The sequence below is a fragment of the Ictalurus punctatus genome, chromosome 14, assembly GCF_001660625.3.
Source record: "Ictalurus punctatus breed USDA103 chromosome 14, Coco_2.0, whole genome shotgun sequence".
Classification (NCBI taxonomy): Eukaryota; Metazoa; Chordata; class Actinopteri; order Siluriformes; family Ictaluridae; genus Ictalurus; species Ictalurus punctatus.
The window spans coordinates 12,283,773-12,301,790 of record NC_030429.2 but is presented as its reverse complement, the minus strand read 5'-3'; the positions used below and the strand labels follow the sequence as shown (position 1 = coordinate 12,301,790).

Sequence of the window (18,018 nt, the reverse complement as noted above, 5' to 3'; positions counted from 1 at the left end):
CAATCACAAGGTTTAATTCAAAGAAATGAAAAAACCCGGTAAAATTGTGAAACCACGAGCTCGCGAGTCCCTACAGAGCGCTGCTGTGCCACATCGGGTTATATTACCGTGTGAATGATGAATTCTCGTGTTGTTTTGTAGGGATTTCGGTAATGGCGTCCTTCCTCGCGAGAGAAGAGACTCTGCACGAGCTCCACGCCTTCCTGTGAGCTCCAGCGCGCTCTGAAGCTGAACAGGACAACATCAGTACTGCAACTCTTCCTTCACCTCATCTCTCCCTGCAGTGCAGCAAACTTTAACACTGATCTTCCTCAACTGAAGCTCCATAATGATCTCAGGCTTGCACAGGGCCCTCCATTAATACTGGCACCCTAGCTGTAAAAACCTAAAGCCATGATAGGTTAACTTGCTGAACTGACCATCTGATAACACAAAATATCAACACAGACCAGGCTGATCTCAAATAATAATAATAATAATAATAATAATAATAATAATAATAATAATAATAAAATGCAGCTCTTTCCTGCTCATCACATTATCTGTCAGTCTGACTAACCAATATTTGTTACTATACATTGTGGACAATTATTATTATATATATATATTTTTAAAGTAAACTACACAGCAGTAAAGAAACTACTAAATCTCACACGGTTTTCCTAACTATCCATCCCTCTTCCAAACTGCTCATCCTACACTGGGTTGCAAGAGCCTGGAGCCTATCCCAATGAACTTTGGACAGAACTCTGGATAGAGGGGCAACCCATCGCATTCACACAATTTGGAAATGCCAATCTGTCTACAGAGCATATCTTTGGACTGGGGGACGAGGCTGGGGTACACATGGAGGCCCCTGAAGGACCGGGAAGGCTCTGTGCACACATGGTGGAGGTGGGATTCGAATCCCCAACCCCAGAGGTGCAAGGCAAACATGCTAACTGCTAAGCCACACTGCCCCCGCATATGGTTATTAATTGATTTATTGAGTTACTTTAATACAGACAAGGTACCTAGAACTAGTGCATGTTTCTAAGTGAAGGTCATATACTTATTTAAAATTGCATTCAATTGCATAGAATTTAACAACTAGCACTAGACCAAGATGGTCTAGACTATAGCCCAAACAACAATAATTTGATGTAAAGTTCTTATACATATTCAGTGGCATATAAATAACTTTAAAAATGCTAACTCGTTTTTACCCAAAATGTCTGATAGAACCTTATAATTCCAATTTCAGGACGATACAAGACTTCTTGCACTATATTGTATTACTGATGGACTTTTTTGACTGTATTTTGTACCTCACTATACACATACATATTGTATTATATCACTTTGAATCGACTGCATACATTGTAATTTCCCAGCACATTATTCCATGTTACACCATGATGTCCTAAACTGTTTACACTCATTCATTCCTTTCATATCCACTTTATATTAAATATTACCATTTATTGGTCTTAACAACAAATCATTGATCAGGAAACTATCTAGAATTAAACAAATAGATAAAGTAACTTAGTATGGGATAGCTTTTCCTTTCATTTCTTTAAATGGTTCAACTTGCAGACAGCTTTTTACTTTATTATTATTTATTTTTATTTTCTTTTAATTTTGTACACCCAGATGTTTGTTAATTTGAATTTTACATCAAACATTTTGATCATTACCATGATTTTACCTTTGCGTATAAGAAGACTATAAGTGAATTTCCCCGTTTCTAGCTCCCCCCCCCCAAACACTTCACAGCAGCAAAGTAAACGAGCAAATGGTGGCACAGGAAGTCTCAGGAATGCATTTGTTTAATTCTTGCTCATTCTGTGACCAATGACTTCTTGTTAAGACCATTAAAAGCTTAATTTTTATAGCATTTTGGGCTTGGCCCTGCCATTTTATATCAAAATATTATTATAAATAAAAAAAGAAGTACAGTTTGTTAAATTATGCTTTATTGTCTTTAAACTATGACTATCATTTAAAGAGCTTTTGGTCAGGATCAGTTTGTACAAAGTGGAATTCCTCAAGAGGACTTCTTGATCCAGATGTCCAACAACTGTCTCTGCAGGTATAAATCAAAACAGTTCCGAACTCAACTGCAAGCTCTGTGAAGGCAAAAAATAATAACAAAAAAAAAAATGTAATAAAAATAAAATTTCAAGGCAGAAGATCAAGGTAAACTTTGTACTATGCATGCAGTTTGTTTCTATAAGTGTATATAAGAGTATAAGTGGAAACATAATAAATTCCTAATCTTATTGTTGCTGTACATTACACATTACTGGCAGGACTTCAAAACACAAATAAAAAAAAAAGTGCAAAATCTCAAATTCTGATGAGATATTAATATTAGAACCAGTGTTCAGAGAGTGTTAACATCTCAATTATAGTAAAAATATACACTATTCAGAATTCATCACACAAACCTGAAGTTAGATGTGCACTGCGGAGCAAACTGACCAGTGCTGGCATTAACTGGAATTCAAAAACTCTAGGACTGCCACAGTGTGCGCAAGGAGGCACGGTCTGATTAATGTTTGAAGGAGGCTCCATTATAAATAACGGCGTCCCACTCCAACTGTATCTGTAAGATCCAAAAACAATACATATAACCAGGGGTGAATTGGTACAGATACTGGTATCCGTCTGATACCATGTGTGAGCATGCAACATGAAATGATTGCAATCTGGACTTATTTTACGATTAATGATCAAAGTAAAGCAGACTGCAGCAAACTGCTGCAGCGAACACTTACTAGGTGAGATAAAATGTCTACAGACAATACGTGGTGAGTGAACAGCTATTACCAGTCCGTACAGGATTTCGCAGAGTTTTTTTGTGATTGTTGCGGCCAAAAATGCTCGATTTTGCTGCGGCTTGTTTAAAAATAAATTTGCAATGCAACTTGAGTTTTTTGTGCATTTTTGTAGAAAACTACTTGAATTGGTGAAATTGCAAGAAATAGTTTTGCACGGTCTTTCACAGTGATGTTTGTTGGTAAATGAGACCTTTTAGTTGTACTCATTTGACACACATGAGGGCTTTGGTTGACATCACATGGCGCGCCTTGGCCCAAATTTGCGGAAAATCTGCAGTAATTTTGAACAATTGCAAGCTCCTCTGAATATTGCGAAGTTTGCTTGATTTTGTGTTCATTTCTGCAATCGCGCAATCGCAAAATCCTGGAGGGACTGTATTACCCAGTATGTTGTTCTTAACAATCAGCCACCACTGGTGATTGACAATGATGGATTCCATCACGATAAAAACAAAAACATTCTTTACCAGAGCTGTACCCAAGCACTTTTCTGTAGTGAAAGAAAACCTGCTCTTGTCCACTGCCATCCTACTCCAGCTAAGATAACTAATATATCTAACTAATGAACTTCATTTAAAATCAACTCACTAACATTATGAGGAATGAGCCTAGTAGCCTGAAGGCATGAACTCACAAGTGTGAACTTATTTAAACAGAGAAAATATAAACAGCTAAAATAAAATATTGCATGACGCCCTTAACTTATTAATACTAATCATCAATGAGTACCAAAACACATGTACTCGTACTGAAAAAAATGGTATCAATGCATCACTACATATAACCAAATACACGCGCACACACACAAACATGAATTACTAGACAATGAAAGAAAGAATGTCGACATTTTCAGCTCTGGAAAGCATTAATTTCTTGCACGATGATTACTATAATGCAGCAGACATGAAAATGCCTGCTGTAGCTGTTTCTGGTGTAGTTGTAGTTGAGGCACATTGTTTATTATGTCTTGCTGTCTTTCATCTAATGCTAAGCTCACATGAAGTCAGGGGCTGGAGGGTGAAAACTTTAAGCATATCAATCATCCAGGCAAATAAACAAAACGCAAGGTCATAGTTTTTGCTAATGAAAAATGATTAGTCAGTGTTATCTAATCTTTCTGGCCACAAAACATAGTGGTCCATTTATTTTCCATGGCTCATTAATAATAATTCCTGCAATTCACAATGTCTGTTTTCTGCTACCCTAAATTAACTTGAAAAAAGCCATAAAGCATCACTTTAATCATGGAAGAGTTCTCCATGGGAACTGAATTATTATTATTATTAACTCATTAGTATGCGAAAGGGAATCATTTCACTAATAACGATCTCATTTAACAGAAGACATTGCTAGTTTTTAGCTCATCCTCAAAGTTTTGCCTATTATCCACCTCATTCATCTCACCGAAGCACTTGTTCTGGACAAAGGGAGATTCTCTTCATGAAACTGGAGAAGACTGCATCTCCATGTTTGGCTTTGGCTTTTTCATACGCCTCCTCCCCTCCTTCACCTTCACAGCTGAACAACACAGTGGAAATATTAGAGACGTCAACTCATATCCAAGATGAATCAAATTTCCTTTAGAAAAGAGAAAGACAGCATAATCGTGACACTAGTTCCAAATGACGTTATGTCTGAAACACAGGCTGATGATCTTCGTAAACGTTCACGTGATCATTTCATACGCTTTTCATTGTATGCAATCATAGCTCAATCAAAACAAACGCTTTCAAGAATAAAATGCCTCAGCTGTATTCAACGGAGTTCAGATGCAAAGGTTCTGTTTGTAATCAGAGGAAAGCCAGACACTTTGATTAATACACACTCCACCGAGATATGAGTGGAGTCCAGTGTCTCTCCGACATCGAAAGGAGAATGAACTTCATCACGATGATTGCTCTTCTCTAGAGAAGGGCCCTAATTTTGGCTTGCGTTTCTCTTTAAGCTGCTTTTTGTTTAAAATGAATCAGCCAAGAGGAGAATCATGAACACGCGCTGAGAAAGTTGGCTGGGTGATTTAGGTCCCCCCCCCCGCAAACATCAAGCCTTTTCTAATTAGCTCTCCCTTTTATTCTATTAGCTGAGCTCACACTTGAGACAAACAGTAGTAAACACATCAAGACCATATGGCAACATGGTTTTGAGAATGAGCAATCACTAGTATCAATGCTTAAATGAACACAAAGCTTTTAACATGCAGGGAAAAAACGCTGAAAAGTAATGCTCATAAGTTTCAACTTTTTATTTATGTTAAAAAAAAATATGTTCAGCAACATTTATATGAGCAACTAACCACCCACCTTTATAGACAAATCAAACATCTCTACCTTTGGTATTGAACTTAACACAGTTTAAGCCACAACAGACTGGAATATTCATCTCATCTTCATCAACCTCTTTATCCTGGTCAGGATATTTCCGGTGCCTATCCCCGGAAACAGTGGACGTGAGGAAGGATTACACATTGGATGGGATTTAAGTCGATTGCAGGGCCCCATACAGACACATTCACACACTCATTCATACCTAGGGGCAATTTAGAGCAGCTATTTCATCTTCAGGCATTTTTAGGAGATGGCAGGTGACTGTATAATCGTCAGGAATCCCATATGGACACGGTAAGAAGACGCTAAACTCCATACAGCAACCCAAGCTCAGGATTGAACCTGGGACCTGCAAGACCCATCAACCCGCAGCAATACCACTTATGCCACAGCGTCACCCTTATATTAATTATACTAATACTAAAATTAAAAAAAGAAAAACAATGACATTCAAAACACCAAAACTACTCTCACCGTGCAATCTCCCTGATGGCCACACCCTCCCTCTCCTCATACTCCTTCAGCAGTTTGTTGGCATGCTCCAGGTCATTTTGCCCCACAAGGTCCGTCTCCTCCACCACACTGATGTAGAAGGACTGAAAGGTGGGAATATCTGTAGGTTGTCCAGCAGATTCAACATTCATGCAGAGGTCTTGAAGTCTGCTGCTGACCTCCAGGCTTGCTGTAAGGTCATCTGTCTCAGGCTGAGCAGTACAAGTCTGTTCATTGTACACATTCTCCTCAGAGTCCATTCCCCAGTCATCTGCATCGTCACACCAGTCTGTACTGGAAACTGGTGTTTTATCAGAGCTCTGACACGCTGAAGGTTCTCTTATCTCAGACTCCATACACTGTGAACGGAGCGCTTTCCAGCTATGCACAGGAACAATCCAACAGAATAAAAGATGAACTTGAAAACGGTACCAATCTAACTTATGTTCCAATGAACCTGGAAAAGTTGCTTACCTTTCCAGCTTGCCATGACACTGTGGAGCACTGCAGGCAAACACATTAATGGTGCGATGATATGGAGATGCCGCAAGAGGGCAGTATATTTGAACAACATGACTAAGGAGATCACCACAAAGAGTGCACTGGCTATGTGGAGTAGATACACCTGGTATCAGGTCCTGAAGGAATAGAAATAATAGGTTACATGTTAGTGTTGGACACACTGGTGATTCTAATAGGAGTTATAGTTAAAAACTGATGTGTATTTATTTGATAAAAAGTGATAGTCTTTTTTTTTGTATCACACTAATACCCAGTGACATTATTACAGCAACATAATACTCACCTATAACCTCTATAACTGTAAACTCTATAAAACTATTGGGGTTTACATATATGAGGGTTCATCTGCATGTTGCAGCATTCTGCAATAGCAATATCATAAAGGCAAATACTGTGATGATAATTAATTAACAAATGTGGTATTATGCACATCCAGGCATCAATAAACAGTATTCAGTATATAAATGTATTCAATGCAGTAGTGTCTATTTATTTTTTTGGGGTCCAGGGGCCCCTTTATCAGTTAAATAATTTCCACAGAACCTCTCGGTACATGTTTAATAACAATGTTATTAATAAGTTTCAGGCATGATCTCTGCTTTTCATTTCTGTAGGTCTTGATTCTGTGTCACGATGTACCGTAACAGAATTATTTTCTCTTCTTGGTATGTGTTGTTTTGAGCATTCCTAATCACCCCGCCTTCCACTCTCTCTCTCTCTCTCGGTTCTTCTTCTCTTATTATCTGGTAGACTAGACGTCTTGTAATTCTTGTCACTCGAACATACATAAGATGTTTTGATTTTATCCGTGACTTGTTCCAATTGACATTTACCATTCTTTATCAATATTTCTGTGTGTGTGTGTGTATATATGTAAATGTATATATATGTATGTATGTATGTATGTATGTATGTATATATATATATATATATATATATATATATATATATATATATATATATATATATATATATATATATATATACACACACACACACGTACACACATACATACATACATAATCCTTTATGCATCATTAAACTAAGAAGCTTTCACTAAACAATGCTATCGGTGTGACGACTTCTTGGTACCAGACGAGAGGAAGTCAGCCAGAGTAGGGTCCAAATTTTGGTTCTGACTGATATCGGACAAAAAAAAACCTCAACAGTTATAACAATATATGTAATAACACAACACATTAAATAGGCATTAATATTATTAAAAGTGTACAGTAATATGGTGTCTATTTTTTAGAGCCATAGATCTTTCTGTTCCACTGAATGAGCACATCAGATTCAATCTACTATTTATAGCCTGCTTGATTTCTTTATTTTTTAGATTTAGCTCAAAGATACGTTATTACTGAACCAGAGACTACAGAGCTTTAGTGTTTTTAATGCTTTATTTATTATTCATCACTGGCTGTGTTAGGAGTATTTTATTATTATCATATCACCGTGCATCAAATGTAAATTTAGAGCTTCAATACAGAAGTAATATAAATCAATAAATGAATAACTGAATTTAGGACTCGGACACTGCACTTCACAGATCCACACAGAACTAAGACGTCATTTCCGCTGTGCCGCTGGTCAAACAGGAAACAGCGTTTACTATGTATTTATTAGATAGCAACTAAACGAGATTCCTAGTAGTTTTCTTTACTAAATTAAACACAGTAGCTTAATACATTACACAAATATGAACGGATATGTACAGTTGTTAATCCAGTGCGTGTCTATGTTCCTGATAATTCACTGTTTTAATTCTCGCTCCATCCCTGACCACCTTTAAATCTATAAACATTGGTCTTTAGCTAGCCTGGATAATGAAGGCATCATTTCCTCTCCCTGACTAAAATGCCTGCTAATGTATTTTATATTACTCAACTTAGTCCATAACTATGTTAACACACGGCTAGCTAGCAAGCAGATAGCTCATGCTTGTTCGTAGTTAGCTAACACGTTTAACAAGACGGCTAACTACAGTCAGTTTGCTACATAACATTGAAAATCGTGGTCTTACCGGACATCCTCCGATTTTATTTGTGTAATAATGCGTGTCTTTCTTCTTATCAATAGCACCGTCACATATTCCTATGAGTGGCAATTCCTCCATTGCTGTCTGCCCGGGGAATAATATCAAACCCACGTGGGACTCAACGTGAACTTAGTGCGCTAGCCATATTAGCTATAAAACTCAGGCACTTAATTCTTAAGCGTCGCACGTGTAGAAGAGGTCCACGGTTCGTAAACCCGCTCCCAAATGGGTTTTATATTGTGTTTTATGTAAATGTAAAGATGACAAACTTGGGCGTTTTATCTGGCTAGTTATCTCGGGGTAAACATTAAAGTGAAGCGACACATTAACCCCTAACATGCAGACTTGCCAAGTCTCGCGAGACACATGAGCAAGTTCAAAAACAGCCCATTATTATTATTATTATTATTATTATTATTATTATTATTATTATTATTATAGCCTGTTACAGCCTCGATGTAAACAGGCTCAATAAATGCGCCTGCAACATATTAAACAGAAAACACTCGCTGTTTGAAAAGCCAAAATAGAATTTATTTAATAAAAAAAATCATCAAATGGCAACAAGGCTGATAGGGAGGATGAGGGGAGGCACTAAACACTCATCCCTGATCACCTGCATGATTATGATTGGAGAGATAGGAGACAAGGACATTACATTAGCACAGCCGTTCTCCACCCGGGGGCGGGGGCCATAGTGTCCAAAGTTATTTTTAAATAATAATAATAAAAGTTATGAAAAGCAATTTTAAAAAAGTATAAAAATACAAAAAAAAAGAATATCTATCTATCTATCTATCAAAACAGATTATAACTGGTCTCCTCCAATATGGGTCGGGGGCGTACCACATGATAGGGGAGGCTTGGGCGGCTATAAAAGCAAAAATTAATAAATAAGCCAAGTCGATTGTCAGATATTCTTAACAAGAAACCATATTATTTATAAGAAGCCCAAAAAAACTGCAGTCCGTGATTTTTTTCAAGCGACTTCAGAAAAAAGAAGCAGCTAATCGGGTGTTATGAGCGGCCTTGGCAACTCTGCTAACAGGCCACATTTTCCTTCACAGTTTTACATCCGAGAGCCAGCGGCCAGTCTGAACATGGCGGGGATTCTCAAAGTTTTAGTAACCACAGACCCATTTAACTGTAAAATCAATTCCACACATAATCCCAGTACAGATTAATTTTATGAAAATAATCCAGTTAATCAAATATTATCCTCGTTATTCGAATGTGTTCAGTAATATTCTGGCCATTTCCTGGATCCGTAGAGCTTTTTGTTCCTGAACTTTCCACCATCTTAACACATTAGATCAGTTCGAGTAACTAGTCAAACAGGCTAATAAGGTCAACATAAAACATAACAGCTTTGATAATGATGGGTTGTGATTTCCGTCAGTTTAACAATATTAAAAATGTCTCCACACACATGTAATTTCCCAGACCCCACTTTGGGAGCCACTGGAATATGAAACATTCTGTGAATCTGTAATAGTTATCTGTACACACTTGGTTTAACTCACACTCCCTCATAAGCATGATGGCAGGGCTGAAAACGGAAAAATCTAGTTTACATTTTATCTACAAAACAGAATTACACATTCATTTAACGGTGTTTTACTACATATTACAGTGATCGAGTCAGTGTCAGTAGTTATCTTAAACAGCATTCCCAAAGACTTCCATCCATCCATCCATTTTCTATACCGCTTATCCTACTGGGTCACAGGGAATCTGGAGCCTATCCCAGGGGCCATGGGGCACAAGGCGGGGTACACTCTGGATGGGGTGCCAATCCATCGCAGGGCACAATCACATACACATTCACACACCCATTCACACACTACGGACACTTTGGACATGCCAATCAGCCTACCATGCATGGGGGAGGAAACCAGAGCACGGGGAGAACATGTACATAACCCTGGAGGTGTGAGGCGAACGGACTAACCACTAAACCACCGTGCACCCCATTCCCAAAGACATGCTCTAGTTAATTTATTTGAATGTTCATTAAGAAGTCATTAAAACAGTTAACACATATTATTTAAGGCAAGAGTTTTAAGGCAAGTTAAAACTGACTCAAACTCTCAAGCAGTTTAATTTAACCACGTATACAGCTGAGACGTAAAAAAAAAAATATTGACCTTTTACAGGCTGAAGAAGGATATTAAAGATGTAAGGGACACTGTTACAAACAGTAAAAACCATCATAGAGAAATGTCTACAAGAGTTCCATATCAAACAAAGCTATCTAAGAAAGCTTTTGAGTTCCACTTGTAAAAATGTAATTACATTTAATTGTAAAATTTTGTTATAGGCCACTTTAATCAGTGTGTTCCTGAAACATTAATCCAAAGTTATGGGGAATGAACGACAAATTCAGCTAATACAAATGCGTCAGACTGGCGCTCAGAGAGTTACTAGTCACAGTGTCAAGACGCAATATTTACAGAGAACTGGTTTCTGTCCGTATTTCCACCTCAAATGCAAATATATGGGAGGGAAGCATGTTTGTGTTGTGTACAGTGGAGGTGTACATTATTCCCTTGTATCTTCATTAGCACTTTCTCTTAGATCTGGCATGTTTTCTTTTCGTATTTGTCACCTTATCTGAAATTTCTCAAAAGGTTCCACCTCACATAGCTCAGCCTTTGAGCACACAGTGTGTGAAGATGAGGTGTGGCAGGCAACTCAGAAGTAAGAGCCTCCATGGCTTAGTCACTTTTTCACCACTTTCTTTAGAATGTTGTTAATGCCAGAGTACATGAATGGAAATCTACAGCCTTGTCCGAATGGAATAAAATGGAGGAAACATGAAATATATGCTGAAACAGTATAAGGTAAGCTTTATATTCTTATTTTATGCATGTAACTTGACCTATATGTCATTACGAAGATACTTGGGGGAGCACTGATAACAAGTGTTCAAAATGGTTTTGTTTAAAGTACTCTTTAGAAAGTGAGTTGTAAAAATGTTTTCTGCTGGCAGAAAACAATGAAATAATTTCTATCTGATTGTTTTAACTGAGCAAATGATACTAAGGTGTGAGGACAGCTGAAATCTCATCCAAAAAAAAGCTTAAAAACTGGAACTGAAATAAGAAAAGATAATGTCACCAGCTTGGACAAGTTAACTAGCCATGTTTTGTCTGTGGGGTGATTGGGCTTTGCCATGGGAAGTAACTTCCTTCCGCACTCCATTAGCTGTTGTGAAGTGTAAATTCAGCGGGACTGCAGGGATCCAAACCTGTGCTATAATTCTGCAACAGTGAGTTTATTGTATTATTCTAAAGTTATGTTAATATATATATATATATATATATATATATATATATATATATATATATATATATATATATATATATATATATATATGTCCAGTAAAGATCTGAAGCTTCTTATCTTTTGACTTTGCATAGGTTACATAGCTATAATGTTTTGAGGGTCTGTTACAATGTAACAGCAGTTTGCATTGGTCAGTCTGTTTTTATCAATGGTTCTCAAGTTATCTTGGCTTACTTAAAGGCCCTAATTATAATCATTCTAATTTTTTACAAGAAAAAAACATTTCTATTGTTATATGCTGTGTACCAGGCTAGGAGTTCACAGTCTTCACATGTAAATGTAACACATATTAACAGAGTATTTGTTATAGCAGTGCTTTTGCTCAATCCCTGTAGCCACACTTCTCTACTTTATAGGGATATATTTCATTGGAAAAGAATGTTATCTTTGTGCTCTGTAGCACACCCTGTTTAATGGAGCTTTCCATCAGTTGTCAACATTCCATGCAGTTGTTTAACTATGGTGGTGGCTTAACGTCTGATCTGTCATGGCAACTAAAGTTATTCTTTACAGTTGCTTCATTTAAGCCACAGAAAGTGAGTGGTGTTTTTTCCCCCAGTAAATCCCTAATTATTCTTTGCTTCTTCTTGAATAATTGTTGTCCAAAGAAATAAACCTGTGGAATGAATTTCTGTTTGTAGAAGTGTAGTTAGCATTTTAACCATCAGAGAGCAGTATTGCACAGCAGTTCTATCAGGAAGCTGAGTTCTGCACTGCTTATTTTTTCATTTTTATATTCATAGTGAGATTTTGATCTTCGTTTTGACACATCAGCCATGGCCTTCAGTACTACATTAAAGCAGAAAAGCACCAATGCTTCAGTTTCTCCGACTCCATCTTTAGCCAACATAACTTCATTCAACTCAACTTCAAAATCAGTCTCTGTTATAACATCAGCGTCTGCAGATCCGACTTCAGTCACTGCACCTCCGACTTCGGTCACTGCACCTCCAACTTCAGACACTTCACCTCCAACTTCAGTCACGGCACCTCCAGCCTCAGTCACTGTAATTCCAAAATCAGTCACTGTCAATGTCACGACACTGATTACAAACTCCACCACTGCCTACCCTGGGTTTCTGCCCTCTCTGTTGGACAAGATCCCATGTGAGTATTGCTAACCTGTTGCCCCTTCAGCTCTGCTAACAGCCCCCCACCAACTACCTTCGTCACTCCGTCCCTGAGGATGGAGGCACCTGTTTCATGCAGTATATCTAATTCCACTCCCAGGGCACATTTCTTACCTCTCACTTTTCACTTGTTGGAAGTTTATTGCACTCTAATCCTGCTGGCTGTGCTCTTGCCTAATGCTTCAGATGCATGTCATAGTGCTTCTTACAGCTTCTTACAGCCTTGCTGTTATGCCTGTTCAGTATAAAGGATGAACCTTTATAAATCTTTCATAACCCTCTCTTCTAGTGCCAAGATGGGCCATCTATGCAATAATTGCCCTGATCCTCCTGGTGTTTTTAATTTGTGTGCTGTGCTGCTGCATAAAGTGCTGCTGCAAAGGAAAGAAGAAGAAAAAGAAGCAGAATCAGAAGTTCAGTCTGAAAGGACTGAACGGCACCAGTACAACATCACTGGTGAGCGAATGGGCATTTTACCCTCGCAGATAGACTCACACTGGGGGGTAGAGAGGTGTGGTCTTTTTCTGATTGGATGATTTATTTGATCGACAGGTGCAGCCTGACACGGGGGATGTAGAGTATGGATCACTTAACCAGCCACGAGGGAAGCTGCTGTATTCTCTGGAGTACAATGCAGCACGCTCAGAGGTCCATCTGATCCATTTAATTACGTGTGAATATATGGGCTTAATTTAGAGACTGGGGCTGCAGATTGTAGAAGTTGCACGTCTGAATAAGAATTATCAGTTGTCATATTACCACTCAGAGATTGTCCGGAAAGGCAAAATAAATTGCACACCACATCATAAGTGTAAATATCATACACTTTTATAGTATCTAAATGCTGTGGTTGTTATTTTTAGATGACTGTCGGAGTGAAAGAAGCTGCAGAATTAATGGCTATGGACTCTTCAGGAACATCTGACCCCTATGTAAAAGTTTACATCCGTCCCAACAAGTTCAAAACCTATGAGACCAAAGTGTTTAGAAAAACTCTGAACCCAGTGTTCAACGAGCACTTTAAGTATCAGGTAAATATTGATCATATCACATGGCTTTAATCTGGATAAATCAAGGAAAATCATACACACTTGGCAAACAAAATGGCTACATTTGACTGCATAGTGCATTTTATTGTACTTTTATAGGATTTAAAAAACACCTATGAGTGTGTTTAACATTCCTAAATGTAACTACATTTTCTCTCTCTCTCTCTCTCTCTCTCTCTCTCTCTCTCTCTCTCTCAATCTCTCTCAATCTCTCTCTCTCTCTCTCTCTCTCTCTCTCTGTCTCTCTCTCTCTCACACACACACACTCTCTCTGTCTCTCTCATGCATGTGAATTATGTGCTTAGATTTCTCAGAAGGATCTCAGCGAGTCTATCCTCATGATGCAGGTGTATGACTTCAACAGATTCTCCAAACATGATGTGATTGGTGAGCTGAGGCTGGAGCTCTCTACTGTGGACTGGAACCATGTGATTGAGGAGTGGACAGACCTGAATGCACCCTCAAAAAATGAGGTACAATGGGCTTAGAAAGGAATTTGAGCTTTTTCCTCTGGAGTTTTTTGGGCAAATGATAGTGTTGCAAGGATCTCATAGTCAAAACTTCTTTTCTTGAATGTCTGGTTATGAAGACTAAATATGTTATATACCTTCAGCCAAGCTTTGTATATTTGAACATACATGTAACAGGCCTATCAGTGTTGTTGATCCAAAGAGTAGGGTTGGGTGATATAACATAAAGACATCATATCACAATATTTCTGTAAGACATTTTTCTACCATAAACATATATATATATATATATATATATATATATATATATATATATATATATATATATATATATATATATATATATATATATATATATATATCATGATATACACTGTAGGTTTCCTAAGAAACTGACAGCGTAACAGTAGTGTAAAAATAAGTCTTTCAAAATCAGTTTGATGATATTTTTATTTAATGAATAAAACAAAAATCTAAAAACTGTAAAAGTCTGTTTAAAAAATGCAACATTTTCCAATGTTAAATATTAAGATAAAAAAAAAATTCACACAGTAGAAATCTTTATTAAATCTGCTTCCAAAGTTGAATTGTTTTATAATTTAAAAATGTTATAAAAAAGATATCACAATACTTGAAATACCACATGAAAAAATATATCACAATATGATCATATTGCCAACTCCTATAAACCAGACTCAGACGCTCCGCCCAGAGGATACAGATACTTTGTACACTTTTCTGGTCTCAACCTTCAGAAGGTTGAATGCTTCAATCCAAGTGGGAAAATAAACTTTTTAACACCTTCATACAATGAGCTTTTTCGAGCAGTATACAGGCACTGGATTAATAAAGTCTTTAAAAGTTAGTCTAGAGTTTTGTGTGAAGCATTCAGTGGTGAGTAAACTAATAGCTGAAGGGCTACGGGAAAGGCCTGTGGTCTTTTATTAGTCAAATGACATTTTTCTGTTAAAGTACGCAGTTCTTGGCTTTGTCACATGGGCATATCTAAATCTTGTACCCCTTTATAGCAAGAACATCTGGGTGAGATTTGTTTCTCCCTTCGTTATGTCCCCACTGCAAGTAAGCTCACTGTGGTGATTCTGGAGGCCAAGAACTTAAAGGATATGGACATTGGAGGTTCTTCAGGTTAGTTATGATCCTGTCCCTAAGTGCAAATTGATCAAGAGGCTGATCTGTCAATATATCAGTGATTATTCTGAATGGCTATAATGTATCATTGGCATTAAATGTATTGTAGATCCATATGTTAAAATCCAGCTGGTTCTGGACAAGAAGAAGTGGAAGAAAAAGAAAACATCAGTGAAGAAGCAAACACTGAATCCTTACTTCAACGAATCCTTTACATTTGATGTCTCATTTGATCAGATTCAGGTACGTCACTTGTTTACTGTGTTTAAAACACGTAAGCCTTTTTCTTTTTGCTTCAATTACGTTGTTCCTCTTCAAATGATCTTGAAATGCATCCTTACATTCATTTGAAATAATGCCTTCATTATCATCAATATCCATCCATTTGTTAACATAGGAATGTTTTGAAACTTAATGAAAATGAGTAAATTAAAAGAATAACACACGCAATTTGTGATGTTTTCAGCTTGAGCACATTTTTTAAAACATAGGTTCATGCAGTTTGGAGGAAACTCTCAGAAAGAACTCCTAATCTTTGATTTTTAACACTATAGAAATAAACTGAACTGTAATTCTGCAGCTCAGAATCCTTTTTTATTCATCTTACTGTTTTGTGTTGAAAGCGCTTTGGTTTTCCCCATGGTGATGGATGACAAAGGAATTTTACATGTGTGCAACTTCACATTTTAGAGCTTTTTGGAGACTGGCAGCGAGTAAACATTTTTTAAGGATGATCACATTTAATTTGAAGTATTTTTGGGGTATGACTAATTTCGCCACATGTTTATTTATTTATTTATTTATTTATTTATTTATTTATTTATTTTAGATATTACCAATCTGTGTAACATTACTGCCAGTCTCAATCAAAACACAAACCCTGTTTCATGAATCACATCACAACCTGCATGATCCAGTAACGCACTTCAGCCAGTTAACAAACTACAGACCACACCACCTGACCAATCACATGACATGTCCTGTTCTCAAACAGCAGACTTTCAATCGTGCACACCTGTTCATAATCACACACATTTACACACACTCACACACTTTTAAATAACCTAGATATTGTTCTGTTTGCTATGAAGTCTTGCTTCTGTTACCTGTCGGTGATAATTCTGAGCATTTTGTTTGGATTTCCATCCTAGTTCTAGTCTAGCCTAGTGTACTCTGTGTGACTGTTGGCTTGCCTGCCTTTTACTCTCAGTATGTATCATTTCCTGAGATCTCCTGACATTATGGGCAATTTTTTAGGGAAAAGTAGTTATTCCAATTTAATCACTGAGTAAAATGTTTATTTTATTTAATCATTTTCTCTTTTAAACATTCTGGAGTTGACTATATATATTTCCTCGATCTATCCTGTCTGCACAGAGAGTCCAGTTGGTGATCTCTGTGTGGGATCATGATAAAGTGAGCAGGAACGATGCCATTGGGAAGATCTTCCTGGGATGTGATGCTACAGGAAACCAGCTGCGGCACTGGGCAGACATGCTGTCAAACCCACGCAGGCCGGTGGCACAGTGGCATACACTGCTTTCAGCCGAGCAGGTGGACACAACTCTGGCCTTAAAACACACACTGAGGATCCCATTCACTAATAAGACTTTTTGAAAGTGTCAACACTTCATTTTGCTATTTTGTGAACGACTTGGTGCCATTTGTTTTCAGGAACATGTAATTTCTGTCAATTTTTTAAAAAAGTGGAGGTTGCTTATGTTGCTTTATTTTAAAATGTGTACCTACAAGCTGTGTAGCATTTTGAAATGTAAACAAAATTACTTTATCAATCTGTAGAGTACATCCTGAAATGTTTTGATTTATAAATAACCTCACTGATGCACTGTCCAAGAAGAGATGTTTGCACAGGTGGTACGACACATGTTTGAAGACTTTATATGTAATCCAGTACTTTTTCTAAACACATATTCCTGATAATACTAGAGAGAGAGAGAGAGAGAGAGAGAGAGAGAGAGAGAGAGATGATTTTCCTTTAATTAATAAATCAGTAATTAAAATATATATATATATATATATATATATATATATATATATATATATATATATATATATATATATATATATATATATATATACACTATTTATGTCCACAAACTTTTCTTTGAACATGTAGTCTTTTTATTATATGCATCAGCTTGGGACACACACTGTATCATGCGCACACAAACACACACACACACACATACACACACACACACACACACACTGATTTCTCTGGTGGCAACACACACACTGATTTCTCTGGTGGTAACACACACACTGATTTCTCTGGTGGCAATACAGGAAAAGATTTTGTATGCATAGTGTCAGCACACATATGGTTTAACTACCTTAATGAAATTTCAGGTCCTCAGAATCAATGCCCAGTGCTACAAGGTTGCTGAGATTTCTCACTGGTGAATACAGTCAAGAGTATAATCAAGCTATTTTACGCTATATGCATGCATCCATTCTTTCATGCAATTATCCAATCATCCATCAGCCAATCTGATACTACACTGGGCACAGATTCACTGAAACTAGGCAGTTTAGGATCGAAAAAAGACCATCCGACATTTTTTCAATCACCATCTGCCCAATTTTAGGGAGTCTGTGCCCATCGTAACCTCGGATTCCTTTTCTTGTCTGACAGGTGTAGAACCCA

At 37.3% G+C, this 18,018-nt stretch overlaps 3 protein-coding genes across 7 annotated transcripts in view; 1 reads left to right on the top strand and 2 right to left on the bottom strand.

The window, feature by feature from the left end:
* banp (BTG3 associated nuclear protein) overlaps positions 1-225 on the bottom strand; it is a 52,642-nt gene extending 52,417 nt beyond the window's left edge. For 2 of the 3 annotated variants that reach the window (XM_017485793.3, XM_017485794.3), the window contains exon 1: positions 108-225. The gene's annotated coding sequence lies outside the window, so the exon portion shown is untranslated. The remainder of the gene's footprint in view (positions 1-107) is intronic. The other variant, XM_047159861.2, reaches the window with a different exon arrangement.
* A 1,711-nt stretch (positions 226-1,936) lies between these two features.
* Positions 1,937-8,554, bottom strand: pdcd2l (programmed cell death 2-like). 2 transcript variants are annotated; one of them, XM_017485795.3, is made up of 6 exons: positions 8,190-8,551; positions 6,116-6,279; positions 5,624-6,022; positions 4,230-4,343; positions 2,433-2,590; positions 1,937-2,111 (listed from the first exon to the last, which is right to left on the bottom strand). In XM_017485795.3, exons 1-6 carry the CDS (start codon positions 8,280-8,282, stop codon positions 1,981-1,983), a joined length of 1,059 nt encoding a protein of 352 aa, XP_017341284.1. In that variant the 5' UTR covers positions 8,283-8,551; the 3' UTR covers positions 1,937-1,980. The 2 variants fall into 2 exon arrangements, with proteins under 2 accessions (XP_017341284.1, XP_017341286.1); XM_017485797.3 differs by lacking the exon at positions 4,230-4,343 and having other exon boundaries at positions 8,190-8,554.
* Positions 8,555-10,366: 1,812 nt separating this feature from the next.
* syt8 (synaptotagmin VIII) lies at positions 10,367-17,193 on the top strand. Of its 2 annotated transcripts, none has more exons than XM_017485798.3 (9): positions 10,367-11,047; positions 12,296-12,659; positions 12,972-13,138; positions 13,235-13,330; positions 13,546-13,713; positions 14,037-14,204; positions 15,230-15,347; positions 15,460-15,593; positions 16,728-17,193. In XM_017485798.3, the coding sequence occupies exons 2-9, from the start codon at positions 12,329-12,331 to the stop codon at positions 16,965-16,967; spliced, it is 1,422 nt and encodes a 473-aa protein (XP_017341287.2). In that variant the 5' UTR covers positions 10,367-11,047; positions 12,296-12,328; the 3' UTR covers positions 16,968-17,193. The 2 variants fall into 2 exon arrangements, with proteins under 2 accessions (XP_017341287.2, XP_047015818.2); XM_047159862.2 differs by lacking the exon at positions 10,367-11,047 and adding an exon at positions 11,078-11,475.
* Positions 17,194-18,018: the final 825 nt, after the last annotated feature.

Bases quoted from the DNA above. Each gene is read 5' to 3' on its own strand.
- syt8 (XM_017485798.3), top strand. From the start codon at position 12,329: ATGGCCTTCAGTACTACATTAAAGCAGAAAAGCACCAATGCTTCAGTT. The intron at 13,714-14,036 runs GTAAATATTGAT...TTATGTGCTTAG, and splicing joins ACGAGCACTTTAAGTATCAG to ATTTCTCAGAAGGATCTCAG. The intron at 14,205-15,229 runs GTACAATGGGCT...ACCCCTTTATAG, and splicing joins ATGCACCCTCAAAAAATGAG to CAAGAACATCTGGGTGAGAT.
- pdcd2l (XM_017485795.3), bottom strand. From the start codon at position 8,282: ATGGAGGAATTGCCACTCATAGGAATATGTGACGGTGCTATTGATAAG. The intron at 6,280-8,189 runs GTAAGACCACGA...CTATTCCTTCAG, and splicing joins ATAAAATCGGAGGATGTCCG to GACCTGATACCAGGTGTATC. The intron at 6,023-6,115 runs GTAAGCAACTTT...TCCTGTGCATAG, and splicing joins TGTCATGGCAAGCTGGAAAG to CTGGAAAGCGCTCCGTTCAC.